The following is a 10,665-nucleotide window of genomic DNA, read 5'->3' as shown; positions in this document are numbered from 1 at the left end:
AAACGGAAAACGGGACATGGACATGTTTTGCTGGTACAGATGCGATGCTATCTCCGTTCGGCTCTCATCGGATGTCCATTGAAGATACAATGGTTGCGGATCTCCAGAATTTCGCTTTACAGGTCAGAATTCAGGGCGAGCGCTGTAAGCCCCTTCCACAAGTTCCTGCCAGAACCTGCCAGTACAACGGACATTACTCTACAGATCTGTTGTGGAAGGGTGACGATGTGTGATTTCGAAGTAGATGTACCCTTGATTGTCCTGATGCAAAACAGTAGGGGTAGTCTGTGGTTCATTAAAATCTTTCAGCAATCGTCGCAATCATATCAGCTCCTCACACACTAGCAACTAGCCCGCCAAATTGCCTCCATCCGGTCCATCGCCTAAGAAGAATATGTAACCACTTGTTGACTTCCGCGTGCGCACAAATCCTCGTAGAATCCAGTCTTTACCGCCGTCGAACATTAACTTAAAGTCTTTCGTAATTTTTTTTTGTTAACGGGGAGGGAACCTTCAAAAGGTACCCACCTCGAAGGGCGGCTTGCGGCTACAAACCGATCCCTCCGAGATGGGTTATGTGGGATTCATCGTGACGCTGGGCCCGGCGGACCCGGCAGCCGATGGGACCCTAACTAAACCACTCCTCGACCTGATCCGAACCCTGCCGATGCGCGTCATCCGTCCTAGTTGTCTCAGCTGCTGCTGCTGCTTCGTGCCTTCCTTCCGCTGCTGCTGCTTAATTCCGCCCGTCCGTAGCCACTGCTTCCGGTGGGGTCTAGCTCCTGCTGCTGCTGCTTCCGTTGTCGTCATCCTTTGGTGCGGTCGAGGCGGCAGCTGTTGCTGTCCCGTTTGTTCCGTGTTTCACCGTCGTTGTTGTCGTCTCCGTCTGGCCGTAGGTGGACTTTCCTCATTCCATCTCAGTTGGAGGTTTCTGAAGATGGTCCTTGCGGCGGTCCGGACTGCTTCCCATGTGTTGCTGTTGGCACACATTTACGCTGCAAGTCTTTCGTAACCTTCAGGTATGTAAGGATTCTTGTAGATGTTGTCCAATAGCTTTCGTTTGGATTCTTTACCTTTCTACTGAGTAAACCATCACTGAGCGATATGTCAGGTCTCGTGTTCACTGCCAGGTACAAGTCTACACTCCTACTAGTTTGCGATACAAGGTCTTATTCTCAAAAGTTGAGCTGCTTTCATGGTTTGATCCATTACCTGGATCCACCGGAGTCTTAGCAGGATGTGCGTCTTTCATTTCAAACTTGCTAATAAGAACATCAATATGTGCTGGCAGTCGCATACCATAAATACCATTTTCTTTTAAAATCTCAAATCCAAGGAAATTTCGTGCCGGACCAATAATTCCTGGTTTCTCAAAGGTTTCTCGCAGGTTTATCAAAATTTCTTCGATCTTAGCTTCTCCAGTGCATCTCCGCCAATACATCGCATACATATACTAAGAGATACATCTTTACGTTTCACGTACAGGCACCTATCGGCCTCGCATTGTACGATCGGAATCCAGTCTCAATTCAATTCGCCATTCCATTGCAGCGTAGTAGTTTTCCGTTCTGCTACTCTATCTGACCAAGGCAAATAAGCAGTCGACAGTTGTCTCGTGCATGTGTCTTGTGTATTCGCCAACCCCAACCGCGCCAAACCCAAGATCTTCCATGCGTTCGATGTGCAGTAGTCAGCTGGTGCAGAATCATAATCTGGTTGCCTATTGTTGCTTTTTCGTGATAACAGGGAAGGTTTTCCCGCATCTTCCTCACACAATCGGCTTGCTTAATAAAGCGCAATTGCCTATCTGCCACGAATAAGACTTTCGTTCTCCTACCTTTACGATCTTTCTTCTGCCATTCAAACTCCACTAGTTTCATCTGGCTTCGGATCCTCGATCACTTTTCATTGATTCGGACGCCACGCCACGATTCAGCCACAAACCCAGTGATGGGTACTCCGCTGTGGCGGATCAAGCTTGTCGGAGGCCCTAGGCGGAATGGTAATTGGGGCCCAAAAAAGTATAGTCGAAACTGAATTTTGAAAAAAAAAACGAGAATTTAACTGTTTTGAAAAGTGCTGATCGGGGGGGGGAAGTCATTTTTGGAGGCCCCTACTGTACCTGCTCGGGGCCCCTACAACTCAGCAAACGATGAAGCCGTGGGGGGGGGGGGGGGTTGCTCAGTGACCGTTAGCCAAAACACACTCGCAAACCTGTGCATATGGTTTTCAAGGAAGAACAACCCATTCACAGCGCTGGGGCCTCGGCTGTGCATATGATTCCTTGGAAATCGTTCGTTCTGGGTTTAAAGGGGCCCCTGGCAGGTCAACAAATTCACCGCCGAACCTGTTATCCGTATGATTCTTTGGAAAACGTTCGTTCGTGATTTTAAAGGGGCCTCTGGTGTTCGAGTTCGATAAGTAGTTGATCAGCGGGGGGGGGGGGGGGGGGGGGGGGGGTGCTTCTGCTCGGGTTCCGTTACGTATTAAATGTTCTGTCGTCTTTCGGGGCCCCTCCAAACGACGGGGCCCTAGGCGGCCGCCTACTCCGCCCACCGTTAGATCCGCTACTGGTACTCCGGAGTGGAATCGTTGGATCCACTGCGACTCCGCGTATGAAAAATAGATTCCAACTCCGACTAAAAACCAAAATTGACTCCGACGAGTCTGGTTGAGTCCCGCCGAGTCCAGTCGAGTCCAGTCGAGTTCGAATGGGTCCGATCCTAAATTTTGGAGTGCTAGATCCCCCACAGGCTCAATTCCTCGCTAGTCATTGCTAATTTCTACATTTTGTAGGACTCGGTCCTCGACCTCCCCCCCGCATTTCCCCCCCCCCCCCCCCCCGCATTTCTACCGGCGTCATTCCGACTCCGACTCCAGATAGCGGCGGAGTCCGAAATCCACTATCGATGATTTTCTGCTCGTGGGCCCATAACTTGGTAAGTGGAAAACGATTATTGCGAAGACCCAAGTTTTTCGGATGAGCAAAAGAAAGAAGTATATGGAAGCGTATATGGAGGATAACTATGACAGCTGCGACTCATTGGAAGCATATTCATTCTCCAGATGGCTTCAATATGCGAAATTGGATGAGCAACCACTCAGGAAGAATTCAAGGAAGAAACCCTGGAGGAATCGACGAGTGATCAATATTGATGGGAATTTGGAGGTGGATCAATTGATATGATCTGTTCCATGAAAATCTGACCCGATACAATAATAAGCGGTCAAATGATCCGGGAACACTTTTGTAAGGGGAAGCTGATCCATAATGATCCGAGATCACCTTTAGTGTTTGTTTGATCACCTGGTTTAGTGTTTGTTGATTGTTGTTTTGAGAACAATTTAGGGGCGGAAAGCACTTCGGTATCAGCGTGGAATACTATGTGACTTTTAACTCAATTGTTTATTTTATTCTTAAAACGTACCGGTCAATTTACCATCCGGGTCGGGAAGCGATCAGACATCGTGTGGTTCCTCACAAGCGTATGAAGAAGAAGAGGTACAAGAACCATAAATCCACATTGCACTGCCAAGATATGTTGCCACACACAGGTCATTATCATTCGGTGCCTCTCCTTCGATCCAGTTTGAGAATCCGCTAATGTACGCGACGGGCCTGTCATTTGTAATCCAGTAGAACTTTCGGTAATCGTGAGAGCTGGCCCCCATATTGGTGGCTGCTATCCAGTGCGATGTTTCGTAACCCACATATGGTGCTGGAGAGGTTGTAACAGAGAAATAATACGGTGAACAATAACGAGTAGTGGTAAAAAAAGAAACAAGCTCTTACCGACTTGCTCCTTGTATGCTACATGGTCCTGATAGCTCTCGATCGCAGCCAATCGTTGACCCTTTTCACGGCAAAGATTCCACGCTTCTAAGAATGTGACCCCTTCGTCATAGAAGAAATACTTTTTCGTACTGTACGTTAACGGTGGTAATCCGTTGATGGGAAAATTGTTCACCGCTGGACAAGCAACATTGTGAAAATTGATTAATCTGATTTTTCCAAAAATGCTCGATTAAACTTACCACTATTACTATGACTACGTGTTAAGTTTGTAACGGGTACTTTCGCAAGGCCAGGTACCAACTTTGTGGTGGCCGCTGCCAGCAACTGAACGCAAAGCAATATCAAGAATGATGAACAGAGCGTCTTATCAAACCCCATTCTGTTTGTTAAGTATCCCCGTTCTTCAATATTTCACAAAAAAGTTCAATAAACCTCAATATTTCACAAACGCACAACAACCAAACACCAACTGATCTTGGTGATCTTGTTCTGGTGATCTTGTGGTGAACTAAAGACGATCGTTCGATGGTAACGGACGGAACAGAACTGAAAGCATTACTTTCTTGTGCACACTTTTTTATATTGTCCTTTTTCGCTTCCACCACACAAGTTCATCTTGCCCGCACTTTCTTCATATATCGAGTGTTTTGTTTGTTGTTTTATTTTATGACTCCAAAGCTTGAAACGCATTCTCAATTTTGGTACATTGACCTTCTGTTGCAGTGCAGAATCTTTTTTCCTTAAAAATGCTTGATACCTCCCCAGTGTAAAAGTGTATGTGTTTTATTTTTCGCTTTTTTTAAACCCGAAATTATGCCATCGAAAACAAGTTTCGCGATCGATTAAAACGAATTTGAGGAAATGCACAAAACAAGATGCGACAAAATGGGACATGGACACGTTTTGGTGGTACAGATGTTTTGTAGCAAGAAGAAACAGAAACCATAAAAAACTGCACCCAACTGCAAGGCAACTTGGCCGATATCTCCCGGCTGACGGGACGCGTTGCTGGCTCACATCGTATATCCAGATACAGCGGTTCTCGATCTCCAGAATTTAGAGGAGACCACGTTAGAGGAGAGTGCTGTAATCTCATTCAACAAGTTCCTGCCAGAATTATTGAGCTTTTGACGAGTGTAAAGACGATTCTAGATGTCTACATGTCTGCTACATGGGAGATTGGGGATGGGTGATTTCCAAACTGCAAAACCACTGGCGATAGCGCGATTGCGTGCTAGAGAAAGTTCCTGTCCTAAAAGGAAACATTGAGGATCAGATTCGACCATACATAAAGCTATTTAAGGTATGGGCATAAGGCAGATGAGTTGGAACTAAACTCTGAGCACCATAAAAGTGTCTGGTTCCTATCGCTGAACGTGGTCGGCTATCCGCGAGAACCGAATAAGAAGCGTCTAGTATGGGTTCAATTCGCAACTTTTCGATGGCCCAGATTTGATGCAGCAGTTGCTTTCGGTCTTGTTTAAATTTCCCCACAAAAGAGTAGCATTTGGTGGGGACATTGAAAAGAGGTTTCACCAGGTTTCGAATTAAAAACAAGGACACTCACTGTCGAAGATTCCTCTTCAGATTCGACAAAAAGGACCCACCGCAAGTGTACATAATGGACGTAGCAATATTCGGAGCTTCGTGCTCTCCATGTTCGTGCTCGTCCATTACACTTAGACTCTTCAAGACGTGCGTACTACTTATGGCTTAAACGATCCATTTCTTATCTCTCTTCGACATTTCAACAACTTGTACCACCTCTTCGATTTCAACTCCTCCTTGGCCTCCTTCCGTTCCCGCTCGTCAGAGCTGTCCGATCCTCCCATTTCCTTAATTCCGCCTTAAACTGCGCTTTGGTCATGCTTTTAGTCTATATGATTTAGTTTATAAATCATTTTGTTAAACCTTTTCAGGCGGACCACTTTAAATGAACAACTACAAATACAATATGCGAAATTGGGAGAGCAACCACTCAGGCTTCCTTGAAACCCTGGAGGAGTAAACGAGCGATCAATAGTGTTGCGAAGTTGGAGGATTGGATCCGTAATGATCCAAGATCACCTTTGTATGTCGATGATCTGTTTTGATCGGTAATGATCCGTCATGATCTGCGATCAGTATTTGTTGTCATGTACATATTATATACATATGTTTGTTATTTATGTTGTGAAGGTTCATATGTAATTCATGTTAGGGGACATGTTGATAAGAGCAGAGCGTCTTATCAAACCCCATTCTGTTTGTAAAGTATCCCTGTTCTTCAATATTTCACAAATAACCTTCAATAAACCCCAATATTTCACAAATACACAACAAACACCAACTGATCTTGGTGATCTTGTGGTGAACCAAAAACGATCGTTCGATGATAACGGATGGAATGTAAATGAAAGCATCATTTTCTTATTCACACTTTTTTATAGTGTTCTTTTCCTTTTGTCCGTAGTTTCTTCATGAATGTTTATTAGTGTTTTGTTTGTGTTTTTATTTCTTCACTTCAAATCTTGAAACGCATTCCCAACGTTAGTACATTGACCTTCTGTTGCAGTGCAGAATCTTTTCCTTTTTTTTCCTTAAGAATGTTTGTTTCCTCCCGAGGTAAAAATGTGTGTGTTTTATTTTTACTTTTCGTTAAGGAACAGTTAGCTTACAACACGAAATTATGCCACCGAAAACAAGTTTCCCGATCGATTTAAAACGCATTTGCGGAAATGCAGAAACAAGCTGCGAATTTGTGAAATGTGAAACGGAAAGAACGGGACATGGACATGTTTTGCTGGTACAGATGTTTTGTAGCAAAAAAGGGAAGCTGGTAATTAACCTCATGGTGCAGTCTTGGAAGATAAAACAAACCTGAGTTGTAAATAAAATATTTTTTGTTTTTCCGCGGAACAAACCGCTTCTCAAACTATTTTGTTTGACCTAATAAATCTCTTTTTTTTTGTGCTGTAAATTTTTATCGAAATGAGAAGAATGGAACAGGGAAATAAGGGTGAAAAAAAATCATTCATGTATAGCACATTTTATTGGAAAAGAAATGCAAAATGGTAGAATTGTTTTAAAAGAAGAATGCTGATAAGTTTAATACATGAAATTTCACTTTGCATTTTATCAACACTGTTTTTGTTTGTTTTACATTATGTGATGTGTGTTTGTGTTGGTTTTTTTCTCTTTCCTTTTAACTTATCAACCCCCTTTTGTCCTAAATTGAGCATCGCCAAAAAAGGAACCAGTTTTTGATCGTTTTTTTTTGTTGGTTTTTTATTTGCTCTTTGCGCTTATATAAGAAGGTGCATCGTACCAATGGCTTTTCAGTGTCAAGGTAAAAGTTGCGGGGGCCAGTTACGAAATGTTTCTTACAAAGGGCAACTTTGCGGTGGTACTGCTGCTGGTGGTTTTCCTGTGCTTATCGTTAGCCTTACCGAGAGTCGACGATAATGTGCTGAAGCCAGATGAAGCTAAAGATGAAGCGAGCGATAATGTACCGATCGGTAAATTCGTCACAAAAGCGTTTTTGAATTAGTAAACTTTCTAACCAGCCTTTGACACGTTCTTCGTAGATGACGAAACCGAATTAAACGACCGTGTGGGACGGTTCTTGCTGCCGGCTGATTTTGCTGTAAGGAAAAAAAAGTTCACCATCGGTACGCGAGGCACAGCATCATTCTTTCGCTCGTGGCGCAATTGCATCGAAGACGGAAAAGGATTTGCCACGATAGAAAGCGAAGAGGAGCAAACATTTTTGACACATATGTTAAGTAAGTAGTGCACCCAAAACAAAACAAAAAATCAGCATCGAAGGTAGTAAACATGTCTGTTTGTTGATCTGTAAATTTGTGTTACAGAATCCATCGGATCTAATACCCGGTACTGGATTGGTGCGACTAATGTGGGCAACTCCGCCAAAAACTTGACGTGGATCACAACGGATTTGCCGGTGCAAACTGCACCGGACTCATTACGTTTAACTGGACCGACGTGTATTGCACTGACACAATCTGGTAGTTGGAGAAAAAATAACTGCTTCAGTTCGTCAAGCGTTTATCCTTATCTTTGTGAAGAGTATTATTAAATGTTTTCTGCACGGTAGCTTTGGAGTGATTTGAGATTCTGTATTTTAAGCTTTTTTTTTGGTGCGTTAGGGAAATTTTACATTTATTTCGAATGGAGCTATGTAGCAGCAATAAATCATCTTATCATCTGATATTAATTAATTGTTAATGATTTTTTTACTTTGTTAATGCTTCATTATCATTGCCAAACCAGTTTTTACTCGCACATCGTAACTAAACGCTAAATTTTCACTCAAGTAATGCTTTCAATAAAAAAAGAATAAAAAATAATAAAAAACATAAAAAAATTCTAAAAATTTGAAAATTTCTCAAGGCTTAGCTTTTTCTTTTTTCTTTTTCTTTTCTTTTTCTTTTTTTTTGGAAATTAAAAAAAAATTATAAATTGATTTATTTTAATGCGAATTGGTTAAAATAAGTTTCTTTTCACTCAAATAATGCTTTAAATAAAAAAAGAATATAAAAATAACAAAAAAATGAAAAATTCTAAAATTTTGAAAATCTTCTAAGGCCTTAACATTTTTTTGGGAAATTTAGCAAAATTTTATAAATTGATGTATTTTAATGCGAATTTGTTGAAATAAGTTTCTTTCCACTCAAATAATGCTTTAAATAAAAAAAATAATAAAAAATATTAAAAAAATAAAAAAAGCCTATAAATTTGAAAATCTTTCAAGGCGTTCGGAAACGCGACAGTGATGGGATTACGATATACAAAATAAATAAAAATGTGATTTTTTTACTGCTTTTTTTGATGAATAAATTTAAACTATCGCCCTAGACTTGAACACTATTTAAAAAAGTAGATCGTGCACTACCGTCTAATTGTTGTAGCGTGATGTTGTAGTGTTTGTGTTACGTCTAAAAATCATTGAACCCTTCCTCCAATATGTCATCCGTTCAATTTCTCTGAATCACAGTGTTTTTAGATTCTGTGACCAGAATAATGGTTGAGAGTTACAAAAATCGCCATAAGTTGAGGAGTTGAATTGTTATCTAAAGTTACGATCTTACCAAAGTCTGAGAACTGCTCAACTACCTCGCGATCATTGTCGTGAACTTATACTAAGGTTCGCAAGTGAATCCTATTATGGCCAGAGTCTTCGGTTCGTTAAAAATTATAAAAAGACATACTTGCTGTATATAGCGTTTTAAACACCTTGACTCCACGGACCACAAAAAACCTGTAATGTCTAGAGTTTGCAGAAGGAATTTTTGTCACGTTAGTCATATGCGATCTAGAAGTCCTTCAAATGGACGCTTTATTTAAGTACAGCCACTGATTTTGGTTTATTGTACAGTTTCCTATGCCGAATGTTTTCCACTGCGTCGTGCAATTACTGCCTTTAGATTAGATTATTCTTATCATACTATTTGGTTTTAGAGGCTGTTGGAAAATGCTCCGAAATAATAGTAGATCACGTGAGATGGCAAGATCATGGACACACAAAAATGGGTTTTCTTATGGACCAGAGCAAGAAGTGCGTTCGGATAGGCAGGAATCGTTTAACAGGCCCAGTTAAAGAAAGATGTTGAGTAGCTAAGTTTGTCTAGTTGGGGTATTAGGAGTGTAAAGCAAAGCTGATCAAAACTCGCTTTTCATTGCAGGAGTCATGAGCCTAGAAACTAGAGTTAAGTAAAAGGGAGTTTATATCCAACGGAGGGGTTAGCATATCATCTTCAGGAATATTGTTGGAATCTAACTCGAACATTACACTCATACAGCTAAATTACTTGAAACATCAGTATCGCTAGAGAATTCGAACCACACCATCCAATATCAAACCAAAAATAACCAACAATTAGCAATAAACTAAATGGAAGTAACAAAACCTCGATAACAATTATTGACTGTTGATATTGACCCATTGACTTAGCTCCTTCTCATCAACTTCAAGTGTCACCCCAAGAGACTGTCCAGCGATGTAAGCATTTGTTGGTACATCGGAGCAGCTGCAGAATAACTTCCCTATAGCACCTACACATTGTGTTGATTATTCGGCACGCTTGAGATATTCACCGATAAGGGACAAGAACGCTTGTCAATGGAGAGGAAGATAAATTCCAACAGCATGACGATATTGATCGTGTAAAGATCTTGGCAAAGGATCAATACCACATTGGTAAAGGATGGATGATAAAACATTTTTTTTGTCAGTTCCGGTTCAAATGGCGGTCAGATGGTGTGATAATGATACTTTTTTTGCATTGTAATCGATCACATTCGGCCTAGTGTAAACTTTTGTATTGTTCGCTTTACGCATTCGCCATCACAACCAAATAGCCGATTTACGCTTACAGAAGTCATTCAATTCCTATCGCATCGCACTGTACCAACCGATTAGATTGCCAATCTAATCTAATCCACCGTATAATGATGCAACTGTTTAACAGGGAAAAAGAATTCGGGTTAGGGAAAGATTTGTGCTTTTATAGGAATTTTATTTACTATTTTTGCTCCAAAATATAACAGATTAGTGCGGAGATATGTGAGACAACAGTAGCTGAGATCATTCACTTCTAAGGCTGATCCGCATCGTGATGGCAGAAAAGTCCTTTCTTTTCTAAAAAAAACACAGATAATGAAATCGTTAAGTCAGTCATCCCGTAGTTTTGTCATGTGAGGAACAAACATAAGCTCACTGTTTTATGATCGTCGTGGTTGTTTTTTTTTGCTGCGTTCACTGCAAAAGGGAAGTCAAGCATTCAGCTTAGAGCTTATGAGGACTAGATATGTGTATGGTTCTTTAGATCGAAGAATAGCAATAAAGTATTATGACCATCAGCGATTAT

At 41.3% G+C, this 10,665-nt stretch overlaps 2 protein-coding genes across 2 annotated transcripts; one reads left to right on the top strand and one right to left on the bottom strand.

Annotated features, from left to right (window-relative positions):
• Positions 1–2,858: 2,858 nt before the first annotated feature.
• On the bottom strand, positions 2,859–5,104 carry LOC125770515 (protein A16-like). Its single transcript, XM_049440214.1, has 3 exons — positions 4,036–5,104; positions 3,794–3,970; positions 2,859–3,719 (listed from the first exon to the last, which is right to left on the bottom strand). Exons 1-3 carry the CDS (start codon positions 4,172–4,174, stop codon positions 3,460–3,462), a joined length of 576 nt encoding a protein of 191 aa, XP_049296171.1. The 5' UTR covers positions 4,175–5,104; the 3' UTR covers positions 2,859–3,459.
• Positions 5,105–6,138: 1,034 nt separating this feature from the next.
• On the top strand, positions 6,139–8,186 carry LOC125770516 (protein A16-like). Its single transcript, XM_049440215.1, has 3 exons — positions 6,139–7,293; positions 7,363–7,560; positions 7,648–8,186. The coding sequence occupies exons 1-3, from the start codon at positions 7,152–7,154 to the stop codon at positions 7,872–7,874; spliced, it is 567 nt and encodes a 188-aa protein (XP_049296172.1). The 5' UTR covers positions 6,139–7,151; the 3' UTR covers positions 7,875–8,186.
• Positions 8,187–10,665: the final 2,479 nt, after the last annotated feature.

Source organism: Anopheles funestus, chromosome 3RL (genome assembly GCF_943734845.2).
Source record: "Anopheles funestus chromosome 3RL, idAnoFuneDA-416_04, whole genome shotgun sequence".
In the NCBI taxonomy this organism is placed as follows: Eukaryota; Metazoa; Arthropoda; class Insecta; order Diptera; family Culicidae; genus Anopheles; species Anopheles funestus.
This window is presented reverse-complemented; position numbering and strand designations above follow the sequence as displayed.

Bases quoted from the DNA above. Each gene is read 5' to 3' on its own strand.
- LOC125770515 (XM_049440214.1), bottom strand. From the start codon at position 4,174: ATGGGGTTTGATAAGACGCTCTGTTCATCATTCTTGATATTGCTTTGC. The intron at 3,971-4,035 runs GTAAGTTTAATC...TTGCTTGTCCAG, and splicing joins ACGTAGTCATAGTAATAGTG to CGGTGAACAATTTTCCCATC. The intron at 3,720-3,793 runs GTAAGAGCTTGT...CAACCTCTCCAG, and splicing joins AGCATACAAGGAGCAAGTCG to CACCATATGTGGGTTACGAA.
- LOC125770516 (XM_049440215.1), top strand. From the start codon at position 7,152: ATGTTTCTTACAAAGGGCAACTTTGCGGTGGTACTGCTGCTGGTGGTT. The intron at 7,294-7,362 runs GTAAATTCGTCA...CGTTCTTCGTAG, and splicing joins GAGCGATAATGTACCGATCG to ATGACGAAACCGAATTAAAC. The intron at 7,561-7,647 runs GTAAGTAGTGCA...TTTGTGTTACAG, and splicing joins ATTTTTGACACATATGTTAA to AATCCATCGGATCTAATACC.